The 18,084-nt window shown below is 50.4% G+C and overlaps 1 protein-coding gene across 4 annotated transcripts in view; it reads left to right on the forward strand.

The window, feature by feature from the left end:
- Window positions 1–18,084, forward strand: part of COL15A1 (collagen type XV alpha 1 chain) — a 102,240-nt gene that overhangs the window by 43,549 nt on the left and 40,607 nt on the right. For all 4 annotated transcript variants that reach the window (XM_018052229.1, XM_018052230.1, XM_018052231.1 and 1 more), the window contains exons 8-16: window positions 2,760–2,869; window positions 5,805–5,957; window positions 6,881–7,033; window positions 8,985–9,134; window positions 9,651–9,791; window positions 13,730–13,789; window positions 14,944–15,036; window positions 16,401–16,526; window positions 17,103–17,165. In XM_018052229.1, coding sequence (XP_017907718.1) covers window positions 2,760–2,869; window positions 5,805–5,957; window positions 6,881–7,033; window positions 8,985–9,134; window positions 9,651–9,791; window positions 13,730–13,789; window positions 14,944–15,036; window positions 16,401–16,526; window positions 17,103–17,165 — 1,049 coding nt within the window. The remainder of the gene's footprint in view (window positions 1–2,759; window positions 2,870–5,804; window positions 5,958–6,880; window positions 7,034–8,984; window positions 9,135–9,650; window positions 9,792–13,729; window positions 13,790–14,943; window positions 15,037–16,400; window positions 16,527–17,102; window positions 17,166–18,084) is intronic.

The following is an 18,084-nucleotide window of genomic DNA, read 5'->3' on the forward strand; positions in this document are numbered from 1 at the left end:
GAATGGCAGACACCCTGGAGGTTATCAGCAAGCCTGGCCTCCTGGTTCCCCATCCGAGGCTCTCACCATTGCTCAGCCACACAGAGGAGCCCCGGCAGAAGTCCAGGATCTGACAGGTCCCCCGAGCAGCAGCTGGACACATGCCCATAGCCTGAGATCAACCTGCGTTTTCTGCCCTTTATCAGAGGGGTAGCCATTCAAATTGAAGTAAGTTGTAACCAACACCAGAGCACCGAGATTTAGGCACAAGACCCCCCACACACACATTCACACGTGCAGCCCTAGAACTGGTTACACAGAAGATTTAATTACCCAGGGACGTGGTCGTGGTGAACTCCGTAGGAAAAGCAGCTTTTAACCCTATATGTGTGCTATGACCCTAAATTTGAGTATATGTTACTTATATCTATATATTGCCACATAGAGCTGTGTGTGTGTTTGTATGTGTGTGTGTGTTAGTATGTGGGTGTGTGTTAGAATGATATACAACAAACTGTTGTGAGTAGTTATCTCTGGGTGGCATGATTATAGGTGGTTTTCATTTTCTTTTTTCTTCTGTATTTTATAAGTCTAAAAAGATGACTTAGATGGTGAAGAATCTGCCTGCAATGCAGGAGACCCAGGTTCTGTCCCTGAGTCAGGAAGATCCCCTGGAGAAGGAAATGGCTAACAACTCCAGTATTCTTGCCTGGAGAATCCCCTGGACAGAGGAGCTGGTGGGCTATATATAGTCCATGGGGTTGCAAAGAGTGAGACAAGCCTGAGCAACTAACACTTTTACTTTCATCAGTAAATGAATGTTATTTTAGCAAGTAAACTTGGGAAGTCTGCTCATGAGAGAAGGTATACAGTACTGAATTTAAAAAATTGTATAATAATTTAATAAAGTCACAATACCAGCAAGGAGTCAGGGTGTAGCTATGGAAAGACTGCTGGCTGAGAGTAGACACTTTGGACGAAAGCCTTGCTCAGCCACTTATTTGCTGTCTGGGCAAGCTATTCAACCTTTCCAAGCTTTGAATTCCTCCTCAGTCCACTGGGAGCATTCACAACCCCTGCCTCCCGGGTGGATGAGAGGGTTGAATGTTGCCGCTACATTCGATGCATGATACTGCCCCTGCGGGTATGGAAGTGGTTTGTGAGCTGCGGATGCTGCTCTCCAGGAGGTGATTAGGATCTCAGAGAGAGGAGCAAGGAGAGGGCAGAGACTGCGGGGTTGGGAGGCGAGGCCTCTCCTAGACTGAGAAGTGAGTGCGTAGGAGGTGGGACCCAGTCTGAGCTCGCCTCGCAGCTCGCCTGTTCCCAGCATCTGCCAGATTCCTTCTGTGGCAGGCAGAGGCCAAGCGGAAACAGCAGAGCTGGCTAGAGATCTTTAGAGGAAGGAGCTGGACCCCGAGCCCCAACTCTGGCTAGGGAAGGCCTCCCAAGAGTTGTATTCCAAGGGTTGCTGACACCATCCCGGCACAGGACATTTGAGCCACCCTCACCTTCATCCTTCAAGGGGTGGGGAAGCAGAGGCCTGGGGTCCCTCTGGCTGCTTGCACAGCACCCTCTGGTGGCCAGAGTAGGGAGAATGAGAGAGTGACTGGCGAGGGGCTGATGACTCCAGGACACTCAGTTTTTTAAAGTGCGCATGGGCACAGGTTCCCTCGAATAGTTCAGCACCTCCCTTTGACACCGTCCTTACTGCGGGATATGGCTGAGCACAGCATGTGTGTAAACGGCTGGCTTCAGGGCCCCTCCCAGCCTCTTGTGTGGGACTTTGTTCTTCCTCTGCAAAATGGGACTAATAATCACAAGGTGCTAATATGCAGATCAGAGCAGGACACATGCCGTGGGGTGACAATGGGGAGACTGAAAACGTGGGACTCCTACCTTGGTTCTGCCCACCGACTGTGAGGTGGTGGGAGGTCCTTGTAGGGAGCACCGATGGGCCAGCCAGAGGATTCCAGGAAGGAGCGCATGGCACGAGTTAGCCTGCGACCTAGCCCATAACAGGCAGGCAGTTGTGTTAGTTTAATGTCTTTTTCTTTGCTTTAGGACTCCATTTGTTTTTTAAATTGCAAAAGAAATATGTGCTTGCGGTAACAGTTCAATCAATGCAGAGTTGTACGAACCAAAAAAAGGGTAGTTTCCTCTCCTGTCCTCTGGAGGAAACCAATATTAAGTACTGTGGTTTAGCCTAGTATGTGTGGTTTATCTGCACACACATATATGTTTATGTATCTATATATTTTATATGTTATGTATAATAATATATTAATTATATATTGATGATGATATATCTAATGATAATAAAGCATGTATTCTCATACACATTTTTTTCCTTTTACAAATATAGAACCACACTAACAATGAACATTTATCCATTGCTAACTGTATGTCAGGCACTGTCCTCAATGCTTTTCTTATGTTAGCTTAATTAATCGTTGTAACACATAATCTTCAAAATGACCCTATGAGATAGGAATTACAATCCCTTCTTTTTAGGCAAGTCACCTGAGCCACAAGTTAAATGACTTGCCACAGGTCACATTCCTAGTAAACGGCCGCGCTGGGTTCTCACCCTACAGTTGATGCTGGAGCCTGTAATTGAAACCACCTTGCAGTACTGCCTTTCGGCATCTGTCTTTCTGCAGCACTTTTTCCCTCTTAATCCTGTATTACGAACATCTTTTCAAGTCATAGATGAAAAGAAACCTCATTCTTTTTCACTTGCAAAGTGCAGTTATTCATTGAAAAATGCCTGCTTCCTGTAGGGTCTGGTGAGATCCTGAATGACACGCTGGAGACAGTTCAGACTGTGGACGGTTCCCCGGCTACAGACACTGGCTCAGGGGATGGGGCCTTCCTTCGTGTCACCGAAGAGGTGAGTGAATGGTAAATTTCATGTAAGTCAGTAGTACATTTGCTTGCTTATTTCAGACTTGATGGTGACTTGTCTTGGGCACTGCAGAAGGCTGCAAGAGTATTAGTTGAACACCATGGAGACTGCCTCCCTCTTTCTGGTACAGAGGAGGTGGGAGTCCCAGGGCCCCAGATGCTCCCCAAGGATGTGCCAGGACCGGGAGGAGACGCAGCTCAGGCTGGTCCTCAGGCCTCTCCAGAGGCGAATACTGGGTTCTCAACACTGAACCTGACTCCCTCCTATTGTGAAGATGTACAGCCTCTTCCGCCCTTTGAGCCCCTTCAGGATAGAATCAGATTTATTGCAGGTGTGTCCTCTGTATTGTTTGGAAATTGGCTTTTACACATCCAAGGCCAGTTGTTTAAAATGCTGGACATGGGAGGGTGCCAAATTAAAACATATTATGTTTCTCACCTCTGTGTTAGTAGCTCAGTCGTGTCCATCTCTAAGACCCCACGGACTGTAGCCTGCCAGGTTCCTCTGTTCTTGGAATTCTCCAGGCAAGAATACTGGAATGGGTTGCCATTTCCTTCTCCAACTCAGAACCTTCTTACCTCTGGCCTTTGCTAAGAATGTGTGTCAGCTCATTCCTTCCCCTATCCTGGGACGAAAATTCAAGACACTTCTCTCCCAGTCACTGTCTGGTAAACAGCCTATTTTCACAGGTATTTCCAAAATCCAGTCCAGCATAATATCAAAAATCTAATAAAAATACAGATACAACCAGGAGCCAGGCAGGGAAGGAAGCACAGGAACTTCCTGTCTATTTTCTTACTTCTTTCTCCTCTTTCTCATCACCACCCACCCCCCAGCAGCTGTTTTCAACATCTGCAGAGCCTGGCCCATCTGGAGAAAATGGCACAGTTTTATGTGGCTGGTCAGTCTGTGATCTGGGCCTTTTATGGGGACGATGTCTTATTGTTGGAATATTTTCTCATGGGTTTTTTTGTGATTCCCCAGAGGTCCTCCTGCAAGGGATCTGGGACCCAAGTCCATTTTTGACCTTTTAACTTCCTGCTGGGCTTCCACCCTCTGGTCACCCTGAACCTCTAGGGGGCCCTGTGGGTTGAGTTCATCTCAGGATGGCTTTAATGGCTCTTTTTGGAGTGGTTGTTATCATTCTATCACCAGGAAAGCAACAGCAGGACAGTTATCTCTCTGTCTCTCTGTCTTCACTCTGAGTCCAGATGGCTCCCTGCTTTTGCCTTTGGTATTTCCCTAGAGGAATCAAACACCTGTCCCTTTGTCTCCCAAAGTCCAAAGACTATGTATTCTGCTTAACAAATGGTGGAGGGTGGGGGGAAGCCACAGCACACAGAAAATTGTCTCTAGAGGAATCTTTTTAAAATAGCTTTTTAAAAATTTATTTATATATTTTTGGCTGTGCTGGGTATTCGTTGCTTTCACTGGTTATGATAAGCCAGGGTTTCTTCATTGCAGTGCCTGGGCTTCTCATTGTGGTGGCTTCCCTTTTTGCGGAGCACAGTCTCCAGGGCAAGTGGGCATCAGTAGTTGAATTCCCAGGCTCTAGAGCATAGGCTCAGTAGTTGTGCACAGGCTTAGCTGCCCAGCAGCACATGGAATCTTCTTGGACCAGGAATCAAACCTGTGTCCTCTGTTGGCAGGCTGATTCCCATCCACTACGCCACTAGGAAGTTGCCGAAAGGAATTCTTATTCTCTAATTGGTTAGCCCCTAAATGAATTCTTTCCCTTTTCTTACATAGCCTGGAGGCAGATAGAGGGCGAATACCAATAGGATAGGATAGAGCTGATTCTGTTTCATTTCATTGTCTCTGTGCTTGTCCCTCGTAAGTGGTCTGGCTCTTTTTTTTTTTTTTTTTAGAGGTTAACAGAGGTTATCTGAAGCCTCTTGAATTATACTTGCCCTTTGGAACTTTAGCTGACACTGAGTCAGAATAAAATCTCATTTTAACGACTTATTGACCAGAGATGTATTAATGTGTCTTTTGCTGCCCAACCATTATTGACTGGAGTGTTTCAATATTCACTTATGTAACAAATCGCCAACCAAAGGCTTCAGTTTCTGCAAAAATCCCCTGGTCAATAATATGTTAAAATCCTATGACATCATCTTTTCTCTGTTTTTTGGGGACAATAATTCTACAAGGATTTACTGTTACATGGGAAAAGAGTTCCGTAGCCCAGTGGGTTTGAGAAATGGTCCTCTCTGTATTCTGGTTATAGGCTCTAAGTCCTTCAGCAAAGACATCTAACTCTGATCAGGTTAGTGTTTTTAGTATCAAAAGAACTATTTTCTGCAATGAAACAGAACAAAACCCCACCCCAATTTTTTTTTTTTTAAACAAACCTTTGTGAAACCGAGATAAAACACAGTTGGTTTGGTGACACCAGCAGCCAAAGTTGCTCTCTTTCATCATATCCTGCATCTTCTGTGTAACCTTCAGAGAATCTGCCTGTGAATTTTCTAAGGAAATGAGTCACAGGGAAAGAGTGGTGTCCAGTCTTGAGAAGGCTGAGGAGGACAGGATTTCTGCCTACATATCTCTGAAGCACTATCATGGGGGAAGACATTCACCCTGTTCCTATGCTCCTGGATGGGCACACAGGAGAGGTCACAGGGAGGCAGACGGGGCTAGACTGAAGTGTCTAGTACCCAAGCAGTTGTCTCAGGAGGCAGCGATCTCCCAGTCACTGGTGTGGCAAACAGATGCTTGGAATCAGGTGGAAGACACAGGGGCCTTGCAGTCTCTCCTGCCACAGGGATTCTGGGGGCTTTTGTGGAGCTGGGACAACATCATAGATAAGAATATACTTTGAGGAAAGAAGCTACAGAGATGCAAAATGCCAGCCATAGCCATCTTGATCAAGGCTATAGGCAAGTGATCCAGTCCCTAGTGATGTCTTTGTTCCCAGAGTCCATACACAGAAGATTTGGCAGCAACAGCAGCAGCCAGGGAGGCCAAGACGCCCATCAGCACTGCTAGGGAAGCAGAGGCCAGCAGTGTGCCCACCGGGGGACTGACCCTCTCCATGTCCATCGAGCACCCCGGGGAGGGGGTCACTCTGGTAAGCAGCTCAGAGTGCATGCTCTGCTTCACTTGTTTCTGGAGTTTGGTGGCGTCTCGGGTGGGAGCAGTCACTGGTCTTCCTCACCTGCTTGCAAAGTACAGAGTGATGGCTTTGTGGGGCCAAGTCCAGGTAGACTCAGATTTGGAGGCCTGGGCCTCTGTTGACTGATTCAGCAGGTGTTTGTGGAGTACTGTGCTATGCTGGGCACCAGGTAAAAAGGACAGATCCATCCCCTGGGGACAGACAGGGCAGAGGTATGATAGGAGAAGCACGGGGGAGCACCAAAAAGGGGGCCCAGAACCCAAAGGTGGGGGTCCAGGAGGCCTTTCTGGGTAAAGGATGCTGAAGGGGCGGCTGGGGGATGCTTAGAAGTAGCCTCGTGATGGAAGTGAGGCAGGTGTTCTTGGAGGTAGGCCAGTAGGAGCAGAAGCTGGAGGCAGCAAGATGAACACAAAAGACCTACCCAAGTGCAGCATGCCTGCAGGGCCAGGCGTGAGCAGTGGGCAAGGGAAACTCAGCTGGAGAGGCCTCTGAGACCACGGGTGCTGTGAAAAAGAACCTGAATGCTCAGCAGAAGTGGGGAGTCACTGAAGGGCATTTCGGAGGAAGTGATCTTAGGATCACAGCAGGATCTTAGATCCCTTGACTCCTAAGTAGGGAAAGAAGGAAGTAAACAAACTGGGAGGTAGGCAGGTGGGTTTGGGGGCTATGTCGAGGTCTGGAACAAGAATGTTGCCTTGCTGTAGGAGTAGTCAGTGATGTCACCTCCTGCCAAGAATCCCAGTGAGTAAAGGCCTGGAAAACATCCATCAGATCTGTCACAATGATGGTTGGTGACCTCAGGGAGGGCAGTTTCAGTTCTTTCCAGCCATACCGCAGCAGGTCAGTGATGGTGGCCCTGGTGATGTCTTCCTATTCAGGCTCCAGAAAACGAAGAAGGTTCAGCAGCAACAGCAGCAGGGGAGGCCGAGGAGCCCGTCAGCATTGCCAGGGAAGCAGAGGCCAGCAGCGTGCCCACCGGGGGACTGACCCTCCCTATGCCCACCCAGGACCCTGGAGAAACGGTCACTCTGGTAAAGAGTGTAAAGTGCTGGAAGGCTGTGGGTTACAGCTGGGAGCAGATCCCAGCCTTCTGAGTGGGCCAGTCTCCATTCTGTCCAGCAAGTCCAGAAGAACCTGAATGGGGAGAGGGCACCTGACAAATACTCCCTCAGAGGTGGGGTCTGCGGGTGCCCGTGAGTGTGCCGTGGAGAGTGCCGTGGCCCCTGGAGGCGTGGGGACAGCGCAGGGCTGATGCAGGGCTCGGGAGCGGGAGTGGAAGAGTGCTGGGTGTGAGTGGAGGAGGTGATGGTGGCCACAGCCATGCCCATTTCTGGGCACAAGCGCAGGTGGTCAGAGCACACTGGAGGGTCCAGGTTCAAGCAGGCCCTGGCATGGTCCAATGGCCTGGCCAGGCCTTCTCAAGCCTCCTTTCAGGCATCATGGAGAGACACTCCCATCTTGAAGGCAGGATGCAAGGATCCGAGGACACTGCAAGACCTGTAACACTGTCATAATGGCTGTCCTGCATGTCCTTCAGACTCAACAGATTCAAATCTAGACTCCTTATTTCCACTCCTGGGTTCCTGTCTCAGATGATGGAGTCCTCATCCATCCAGAATTCTCTTCCCTCTTCCATACTTCTCACATTCTGTCATGTGTCAAGTCTTGTTGATTTTTCTGCCTCAACATATCACACTTGTGCCTCTTTCTACCTTTCTCTAGTGCCAGCCCCCTGGATCGAGCCACCGCATCCCCAGCCCAGACGATGGCTAAGGCCTCCCCTGGCCACCTCCACCCTCTCTCCCAGCTCCTCCTGGTGGGGGCAGCTGTCTGTGGGAGGCTTCCCACTGTCCTCTTTGCAGTCCCTGCTCCCCCACCTGGCCGCCACGGCTTGCAGGGTTCAGCCTCAGGGCCACACCTGGGGCCACTGTCCCTGCTCTCGGTGCTCCAGCCTTACTGGCCTTCTTTCAATTTCTGGAATGTGCCTCACTCCTCCTTACAATCCTCCCACCCCCTCTCCTGTCTGCCTGGACCATTTCCTCCTCCTCCTTCCCTCCTTTAATTCTTGCTTATCCTTAGAGTTCAGCTCAAACATCACTTTATTAGGCAGGTGCCTCCCAGGCTGTGAAGCCTGCCTGTCAGACACGTTCACAGCACCCCCGAATGTCTCCTTGGAAGGCCTCATCACAATTATAATTAAGAGTAGACTGGGTAAATTGCTCCTTTCTGGCTCTCAGCTGGGCTGTGGGCTCTGTGAGGCTGGGGCGCACACACATCTTCCTCATAGATCTGTCTGCATCCCTACAGATGCTGGGGACTCAGTAGATGTTTGCTGGGTGCGTGAAAGGAGGGAGTCGTCAGGCCGTCACATACCAACACTGGTCTTTGAGATCCTTCCACACATTTGTTCTCAGCCTTTCACCTCTGGTACTAATGTCCAGACAAGGGAACTTTACAGTGGAGAAGGCATGCCCCTGCCGGGTGATGGAGTGCCCCAAGCCACTTGGTGGTTGCATGGATTATTTTAACTAACTAATCGTCACTACCACCTGCTCTTCCTTTTTCTTCCTCTTCTTCTTCACCTTGCTTCCCTCCCCTCTTCCCTTTCCTTCTTCTTTAAAGGCAAATCCCCTGTCACAGGGTGAGAAAACTGGGGATCAGGTTCCAGTCTTTACTCAAAAGAAGCTAAACTAGCAGAGCTGTCTGGAGATAGAAGGGCTTCTTGTGCAGGTGGGGCGCTCCCATCACTTAAGATGTGCATCCAGCAGAGATGTCTTGGAGGGGACTCCGGGCAGGGAGGGGATGACCTGAGCGGTGCATTCTAAGCCTGGAGTTCTGGGGGTCTGTGGCTAAGGCTGGTCCTAGATGAGCTATGGCCGTGCTTTTGTCTGATGACCTCAGTAGCTTCCTCCCTGCAGTCGCACACCCAGCAACCCGGGGTATGGAGGAGGTGGACGATCCCTTGCGCCAATTTCCTTTCAGAGTCCAATCCGTGAAGAAGGCTCTACGACAGCAGCAGCTGCAGCAGATGTGCCGCTTGGCGCTTTTGAGGAAGAAGAGGCCAGCGGGGTCCCCACCGACGACCTGGCTTTCGTCACACCCACAGTGGCCTCCGAGCAAGGGGTCACTTTGGTAGGTGTCTCCTAGCATCCTCCCCAGCTCACAGTGGGGAGGGAGGTCAGGGGCACGAGACAGGAGCAGTTGCTGGCCTTCCCAGAGCCAAATGCACAGGCGACTTCATTAGGGCACAGATTTAGGTCGGCACCAACAGAGGGAGGCAGGATGTAACTGAGGAGCATGGCAGGGGGGGTCAGGGGAGCAGGCTTGGTCCTGACTCTACTTACGCCCAGCGTTGTCCGAGGAGAACTTTCTCAGAGAGTGGTCCAAAGTTAGACAGCGTTGCTGGGGTGGGGGGAGGCCGTGAGCACTGCTAGGGAGGAGGGCTTAGAGGAGATGCATGTTTCAGGAGAGGGTCATGAACCTGTGCTTTGGTGAGTGTATCGGGAGTAATGACAGTTTGTAGGTAGGCAAGTGCTTTGAAACTGGGCTAGCACCACTCAAAGGACAGTCGACAAAACCCCAGCAGCAGTGTGCGCATGGTGTTGCGGATGAGGCAACACGAGTCCTTATGTTGCTTTGGCTTCTCAGGGACCTGGTGATGAAGACTTAGCAGCAGTCACGACAGAGGAGCCCCTTACTGCGGCTGGGGCAGACGCATTGGGCAGCACTCCCCCTGAGGGGCCCCCACTCCCCTTACCCTCGGTAGCCCCTGAAAGAGGGACCCCTCCGGTAAGTGAAGATTTCACTTCACACAGAGTTGTGAAGATTTGCCTTGGCCAGTCTTACAGAGGAGGGAAAGAAAGGCCAGAGTTGTGGGAAGGGCCTGGGTTTTCATCTTGGTTTGCAACATGCAGAATTGGGGCTTTTGAGAGAACACATGAGGAAGCTGCCGTTTGTAGAGATAAAGCAAGAGGTAAAAACCTAGGGCCCCTGGCTTTGTGTCCCAAGTTGCCCACATCTTTAATTGAAGTGAGTCTAACAGGCAGACCTGCTGAAAGGTACAAAGGCCCATCTCAAAAGTCATGAGATTCCCATTCTGGAGATGGGAAAGCTTATAAGATGTGGCAGAGACGATAAAGGAAATAGAAGCATCAAAGGGGTGTGTGTGTTGGGGTAGGGAGAGGGTCCATTTACTTTCAGGTGCCTTGTAACACGAGTTTCTATAATTCTGGGTTGCAACTATATGACCTCAGGCAAATCCTTTTGGGGGGCCTCAGTTTCCTCATCTGTAAAAGAGGGTTAGGAATTAACCTGGTGGCTCAGACAGTAAAGCATCTGCCTGCAATGCAGGAGGCCTGGGTTCGATCCCTGGCTTGGGAAGATCCCCTAGAGAAGGAAATGGCAACCCACTCCAGTACTCTTGCCTGGAAAATTCCATGGACAGAGGAGCCTTGTAGGCTACAATCCATGGGGTCGCAAAGAGTCGGACACGACTGAGCGGCTTCACTTCACTTCACTTCACTACCTCATCTGTAAAAGAGGGTAGCTGTGATGTCAAGTCAGAAATGCAGGTCAGAGACTGTTTGGAAGGTCCTGAGCACAGGTGTGAGGTTGTCACTACTTAAGGGCTGTGACTTTGTCTTTTAGAAGTGGGAAACCCAGAGTCAGTCCTCAGCATGGGCTTGTGTGAACTGGGGAGTTAAATTGCCCTTTAAGTGTCAATATTTTTAAAGGAAAGTGTTCCACTGGTGACCAGCTTGGGCTTGCCAGTTCCCCGAGTAGCTCTTGGTCACACATGCTTTCAGAGCCTTGAGTCAACCTCCAGGCACGTGGTCCCTCAGCCACAGTGCTCCAGGGCTGACCCGGCACTGGAGGGACAATGGGATGGTACATCTGAGAGCCAGCTGCAAATCCCAAATGCCCACTGCACCAGCACCTGGTGCTTACCAAGCACTGCTCTGTCTCTTTATTTTGTGTTTATTCACTTGCCATGACTCAAGGCATAGCAACTCAGGGCCCTCAGTCTATACAGCTGGAAACTGAGATGAATATGACCTTGCTCCTATCCCCAAGGAACTCACAGTGAAGGGGCAAGAAATAAGCCTTTTGCACGGTCATTTATTAAGCACTCTGGGTTCCCAGTTGATCTGATTCTATGCACAACACCACACTCTGGTGCAAGGAGAGTCATCTCTGTTTCCCAGGCAAGGGGAGTGACATTTAGGTAAAGGAACCTGCCTGCTGTGGCATGCCCCCAAGACCAGGGCCAGGATTTGAACCCGGGCATACTGGCCTGCAAAGCGCATGCCCTGGAGCATCCCCAAGAGTGCGGTGTAGTGAAGAGGCCCAGGTTGGGAGCCGGGAGGCTGAGGGTCTGACTTGTGGTGAGTCTTGGTGTTGCTTTCTATAAAAGGAGGAGGTGAGCAAGAGCTCTGGGTTTTAAACTTTTCTGCATCTTGGAGACACCTGGGATGCTTAGGTTGCTGCAAGTGTCTGAGTCCACTGCCAAGCCAGTTGAGGAGCTCCTGGTGCCAGGGTTTGTGCTCCCAGGAGACTTGACTGGGCAATGAAAATGGAACCCGCCAGGCTGGCTGGATGCCTGTGGCCCCCAGCTCCTGTGCCGTGACTCCCTAAATGGAGTGCCCCTGCTCCTCTACTCCTCACCCCAAAGAACACACAAAATCCCAAGACTGCCTCTCCCCACAGAGATGCCACATCAGGTACAGCAGTGCTGGTTGGCCATGTGCCTTCACGTAGAGCCAGTTCTCCTTTTTCTTTTTCTAAAACTTTTTTATTATGGCAACTCTAAAAATTCCCCAAAGGACTTAGAATAGTATAATAAACCCCCTCATATACAACAGTCAGCAACTTAATGTGTCTTGCTTTTATCCACCTCCTACAGCTATCTTTGTGGAGTGGAGGGATGGGGGAAGCTGGAGTGTTTTAAAGCAAATCCCAAGCATCATATCATTTAACTCAAAAACACATTAATATGTATTGTTGAAAGGTTGATCTGGGACCTTTTTTCCCTTTGCCACAGTATTATCCATCAGTGGGTGATAATGGATGTCATTATCCATCTAAGAAAGCTGACAGTGGTTCCTTCACGTCATCTAATACCCTGGCTATTTAAAAATGCCTTTTCATGGTTAGGTTGGATCTGAATCCAAACAGGGTCTACATTGTTTGGTTGATGTGTCTCAAGTCTCTTTTAGTCTACGATTTTCTCCCACCTACTTTGTTCTTTTTGCCATTGATTTGTTGGGCAGCCTGGTTCAGTTGTCCTTAGATCCTTTATATTTTGTGCTTTGAGAAGTTGGTGTTTGGTGAGGGCCTGGGGAGACCAGCTATGCTGGTGGCTGTGTCAGTGATTGACTGCTTCTGAGAAGTTCTGTGTCAACACATATAAACACCATAAGTTGCATTTTGTTGACCCAGACACTTCTGTCCTAGGAATCAATCCTAAAAGAGGTAGTCTTATATTAAAAAAGCTTTCTGTACATGTTAATCTTAGTATTGTCCCTAATGGAAAAACAAAACTGGATACAGTTTAGCCAACAATAAGGGAGTTAACTGAATTAAAGGATGTTCAAATAATGGGACATTATGCAGCTATTAAAATTAAACTTACTAGGAGTATTTAATGACAAGAAAATACTTACTGTATAATGCTGAGTGAAAAAAGCTGGTTATGAAATTTAGTATACTGTGTGGTCTTAACTCCAGTGTTCTTGCCTGGAGAATCCCAGGCACCGGGGAGCCTGGTAGGCTTCCCTCTATGGGGTCGCACAGAGTTGGACACGACTGAAGTGACTTAGCAGTAGCAGTGGTCTTAACTATTTAAAAATAGATACATGCAAAAGCCCGGGAAGGAAATACCCTTTCTAAATGTCAGCAAGTATGGTCTTAAAGTAGCAGAACTGTGGTGGTTGACAGGTTCCTAATATACGGTGGTGTTTCCACCAAGGGTGCTTCTGACTTTCCCAGTGAGATTTTTAAAAATTTCTAATAAGAGAGGTGGCTCAGTGGTAAAGAATCTGCCTGCCAACGCAGGAGACGCGGCATCAATCCCTGGGTCGGGAAGATCCCCTAGAAAAGGAAACGGCAACCCACTCCAGTATTCTTGCCTGGGAAATCCATGGACGGGAGAGCCTGGCGGGCTACCGTCCATGGGGTCACAAAACAGTCGGATATGACTTAGTGTCTAAGCAACAAGAAAAAAGGAGAGAGAGGGGGAGAAAGGAGAAAGGGAAAGATGAGCGTGCAGCATTTCATCCTGGCATATAACCTGTAAAGATACATCACCCTAAGTGCCTGTGTCTGGAATCTGTGACGAGCTGAAATAGGTACCCTGCTTCCTCAGCAAATGGTTTAAAAACACAACAAAGACAGTAACAGGAGCACCCACTCTGAAGTATCTTTTGGATGATTTTGAATCTTAGACTCACCCAAGGTAATGGGTGAGAGGGACACCCATGTCTGGCCCTGCCACACCCTTCTCTCTGTTCGTGTGTATAATGGGGATGTAGACCTTCTCCCTGGGAAGTGGTGAGAATCAAATGAGCTAATACCTGGAAAATTTTACCTGGCATGTGGTACATGCTCAACAAATGAGGTATATAAAACTCCTGCATAAGCCGCCTCTGAAGAGGAGCATAATTTCTGGAGAGAGAAGGGGACAGGAAGAAGCAGTGCCCGATGCTCCACTGACATCTTGTTCTCTTTAGGGTGAAGCTGAGGAGGGGTTTCCTGGCCCCCCTGGACCTGCTGGGCCTACTGAACCCACGGTGAGATTCCTACCCATGCTCATCACAAAGGGCCAGGGCCAGGGATGCACAAAACAGCTACAGAGGATTCTTCCTCTCAAGTGCCCTCCAGTCAGGGCTCAGTGCCCACTCCCGTGCTGGGACTCTCTCCTGGAGCCCAGGAGCTCGATGTTTATAAAGCTCCTTCATATCCTGTGCCCTGAAAGGCCCCTGGGTCCCTCACACTCCAAGCTGAACTTGTCACCATGCTCCTAGGCCTGCTCTCCCTGCAGGGCTCCCCTCTTCTGGGAATGGTACCCCATCTTCCTGATCACCAAGAGAGAAGCCAGGAAGTGTTCTCAAGTGCCTCTCCCCCTCCGTGATCCAGGCAGTCCCCAAGCCCCTCAGCCTAGCTGTGCAGCGCCTCCTCATCCCTCGGATGGTGACAGCAGCCTCCGAACTGTCTCTCCACCTCCATGTCATCACCTCCCCTCTCCCACCCACACGCGCACAACCTGCCCGGACTCAGCTGTAACCCCTAATCCAGATCCTCCTTTCTTGATGATTGAAGGAGGCTTTGCCTGGTTCGCATCCTCAGGAATTAAGTACCAGACAGGTGTTTGGGAAGTTTCCTTTTGTTTTTGGAGGAATTTGATGACATTTAACAAGTAGACATTGAGTGCCTTCTTGGTGCCAGATCTCATGATGGACCCTGGGCACCCAGAGGTGTCTCAGGACTGGGCCAATTCTGGAGTCCTAGCCTAGCAGGGCCACCAGATACAGACAACTGAGCTTCAAAGCCATGTGGCCCTATGGCCAAATCCAGACCTCCACAGAGGCTGGTGGGAACACAGATCAGGAGAGATGAATTCTCTCTGAAAAGGGGGTTGGGCAGGGCTTCCTGGAGGAGGTGACCATGGAACTGGACCTTGAAGGATGAGTAGGGGTTGGAAATGCAGGAAAAGAGAGGATGAGAGGCTGGGAAAGTGTCCTGTGTTTGAGCACTGGCTGTATGTTGGCTGCACAGCTGGGAGGGAAAGAAGAAGGAGGGCAACTATGGAGGGGACCGGGCATAAGAGCCAGGAGGGAAGTCAGCAGCAGCAGTTACAGGGGCAGAATACTGGAAAGCTCTCAGTGGCATGCCTGTCCTTGGAGAATGATGGTGAAACCAGCCGTGGAGCTTTTTCTCTCTGCAGGTGGAAATGGAGGCTGAGGGCTCCGGCCTGGGCTGGGGCTTGGATGTCAGCTCTGGCTCTGGTGACCTGGTGCCCAGTGAGGAGCTGTTACGAGTGAGTGTGAAGGGTTAAAAGGCCTGGTGTCGGGTAGCGAGGGGAGGGCAGCCTTCATGAGGATCTAGGAGGGGGGACACAGGGATTGATAACAGATGAAACCAGCTTGGCCCCTGTAGATGGCTGCTGAGGCTGACGGTGGGCTCCTGGGACTCACTATACTTCCCATCTACATTTATGTATGCTCGGCATTTCCGTCTTTGGTCAGTTTTAAGTGAGTCTGACCTTAGTTTATAGTCAGGAGCCCCACTTTACACTTGCCTCCTTCCCCTGGCAGCCTTCTCCAGCAGCTCTTTCACAGCAGGTATGCCCATGACCTTCACCTCTACCACTGGCTCTGCCCCCAACCCCCTTACCCATCACGGAGACCTGCTGGCCTCTTCTCTACACAGCATTTCACACTTTGATGTCCAGACCCTTCTCAAAACCCTCCCTACCCTGAGGCAGCCCCCTTTCTACCTCTCCAGACCACTCTTTCTGCCTCCTTGGCAACTCTTGGTCTCTTGCCCAAGGCTGGGCCCCCAGGGGTCCCTCTAGATTTCCCCCTGGGAGCACCTCTCCTCTCAGCTGAATCTCATGCATCTGTCCTCAGAGCCCCAACCTCATTCCATCCCTTCCTCTGAGCCCCTGTCAAGAATCCCCACCTAGAGGGCTCTGCTCAGCTCCCTTTCCGCCCGCTCGTCATGACAGGGCTGGAAGGGTTCAGGACTCACTGGATGAGTGGGACAGGACCCACTTAGAATGTCCAAGCTGGTGGCATCAGCGAACCCAGCCCCAGGCTAAGAAGACTAATACATTGCAGGGGTATTTTAATAAGGCTTAACAATAGGCCTGAACTCAGACGGTAAAGAATCTGCCTGCAATGCAGGAGACCTGGGTTCGATTCCTGGGTCAGAAAGATTCCCTGGAGAAGGGAATGGCAACTCACTCCATTATTCTTGCCTGGGAAATCCCATGAATAGAGGAGCCTGGCAGGCTATATAGTCCATGGGGCCACAAAGAATTGGATACAACTGAGTGACTAGCCCTTTCACTTTCTAACAATAGGCAGTTTTGGACTAACCTCTCAGGTAATCAGAAAACTCAACTAGAGCACCTCTGAGAATTCCAACAAATTGCATCTTTAGTGTATACGTACATCTGGGGAGAAAACATTATATAATGGGCTTAAAAAGACTTGGGTCCAAATCTCAGCTCTTCTCCTAATTAGCTGTGTGTGTGAGCTCTTAAGCAAGTCACATCATCTCACTGAGCCTGTTTCCCCATCTTCTAGGGAGCAACACCAGTCTCTACCTGTAGGGTTGTTGTCAACAATGGAGTTAGTGGAACATATTCATTTGTCCCCTCCTGCCCTGTTTTTTTAGGGTCCTCCAGGTCCCCCAGGCCCACCTGGCTTACCTGGGATCCCAGGAAAACCAGGAACTGATGTTTTCATGGGACCCCCTGGATCTCCCGGAGAAGATGGACCTACTGGTGAACCTGGTCCCCCGGTAAGCTACCGAAGTCCCTGCCCCCTCTCTGTACCCATGGGGCTTCCTTTAGCCAGGGACCCCAGACTGCAGACCCCAGTGCTAAGGTTTATGGCTAGGTGTGAGCAGCTAGCTGGCATTTGTAAACAAAATCCTCCTCAGCCAAAACATTGCTATTACTAAGACTCCAGATAAGAAGCAACAGCCAACGAAAATATCATCCTACACGTTGTTTCACTGCTTCATCTTAGTCTGTGTAGGAAATATAGGCTCATGTAAAATCTTGGAGTCATAGTCCATCAGTGCTCAGCCTGGGGTGGGAGGCCCCAGAGACGATCTAGTCCAGCCCTGCCCCCGACTGCCCCACAGAAGAGAAGACACAACCCAGAGACTGAAGGACACTCGTCTACAGGCACACAGCCAGCAGTGGCCGAGCTGTGGCCAGGAAAGTTGTTCCGCTACAGACTGACACAAGGCTTTAGACCCACCGGCCTCACCCGCTGGGTCTTCTCAGCTCTGGCCTCCTTTTCCAAAGAGGGTTCGTATTTGATAACTTATCAAAGATACTGTAGGCTGATTGTCCTTGATGTTCCTCAGGGCCCCGAGGGAAAAGCTGGACTTGATGGAGCCTCCGGTCTTCCTGGAATGAAAGGGGAGAAGGTACAAGGCGAGGGGGAGGGGTGTTGCATAGGGAACCACCAGGCTCATCGTGCCTCTGTCCTCTAAGCCCGACCTTGCCTCTGACCCCATCCTGGTCCTCCCTGCTGGATGTCTCTCCCCAGGGCTCTCTATACCCAAACCTGCACTCAGCATCTTCTCCCATCTACTCCTGCATGTTCCCAGCTTCCAAGAAGGACACCACCATCCGCCCAGTCACCTGGACTCAAAAACAGAGTCTTCTCTAACTCCTCCCTCCTCTCCTTTCCTGCCACCATCAATCCGTGGCCAGGAGTGGCCAATCTTAAGTCCACATCTCTCAGCCCCCTCTCTGCCCTGACCTGACATTCATTCTTCCTTGCCTACAGCATGGCATCAGGCCCCTCACTGATGCTCCTTCTCTCCACTCACAGTCCAGCCTCCACCCACCTGCCAGTCCATCTTGCCAGAGCAAGCTCTCATCACTCACTGTCTTTCCATGGAGAAAGCACCAGTGGCTCCCTCATGCCTGCAGGATGGAGCCTTCACTGAGTGCAAATCTTCAAGTCCCTTCCTGACTGCCTCTTAGCTCCCTGCCACTGCTCCCTCACACACCTGCCTCTGGGCCAGCCGGCGCTACTGAAAGGCCCCAGGCTTGCACAACCTTCTGGCCCCTGTGCGGGGCTCCCTGTCCTTTCCCTTTCCTCACCCTCCTAGGCCCAGTTCAGATGCATCTGGGAGGCTCTCCTGGACCCTGTGAGTAGAAGGCACCCCTCCTTCCTCCACTTGCCTTTAGCTCAATGTCGACTCTGCTGGGACCCCTCCAGCCAGGGACACTATAGCTGCTAGCTGACCAGTCTGCTCCCCACCCTACTCTGACAACCAGAGCAGAGGCGCTGCCTGTGTCTCCTTAGAATCCAGCGCAGGCTTCTGTGAGCAGTTT

This window comes from Capra hircus, chromosome 8 (genome assembly GCF_001704415.2).
Source record: "Capra hircus breed San Clemente chromosome 8, ASM170441v1, whole genome shotgun sequence".
NCBI classification, from domain to species: domain Eukaryota; kingdom Metazoa; phylum Chordata; class Mammalia; order Artiodactyla; family Bovidae; genus Capra; species Capra hircus.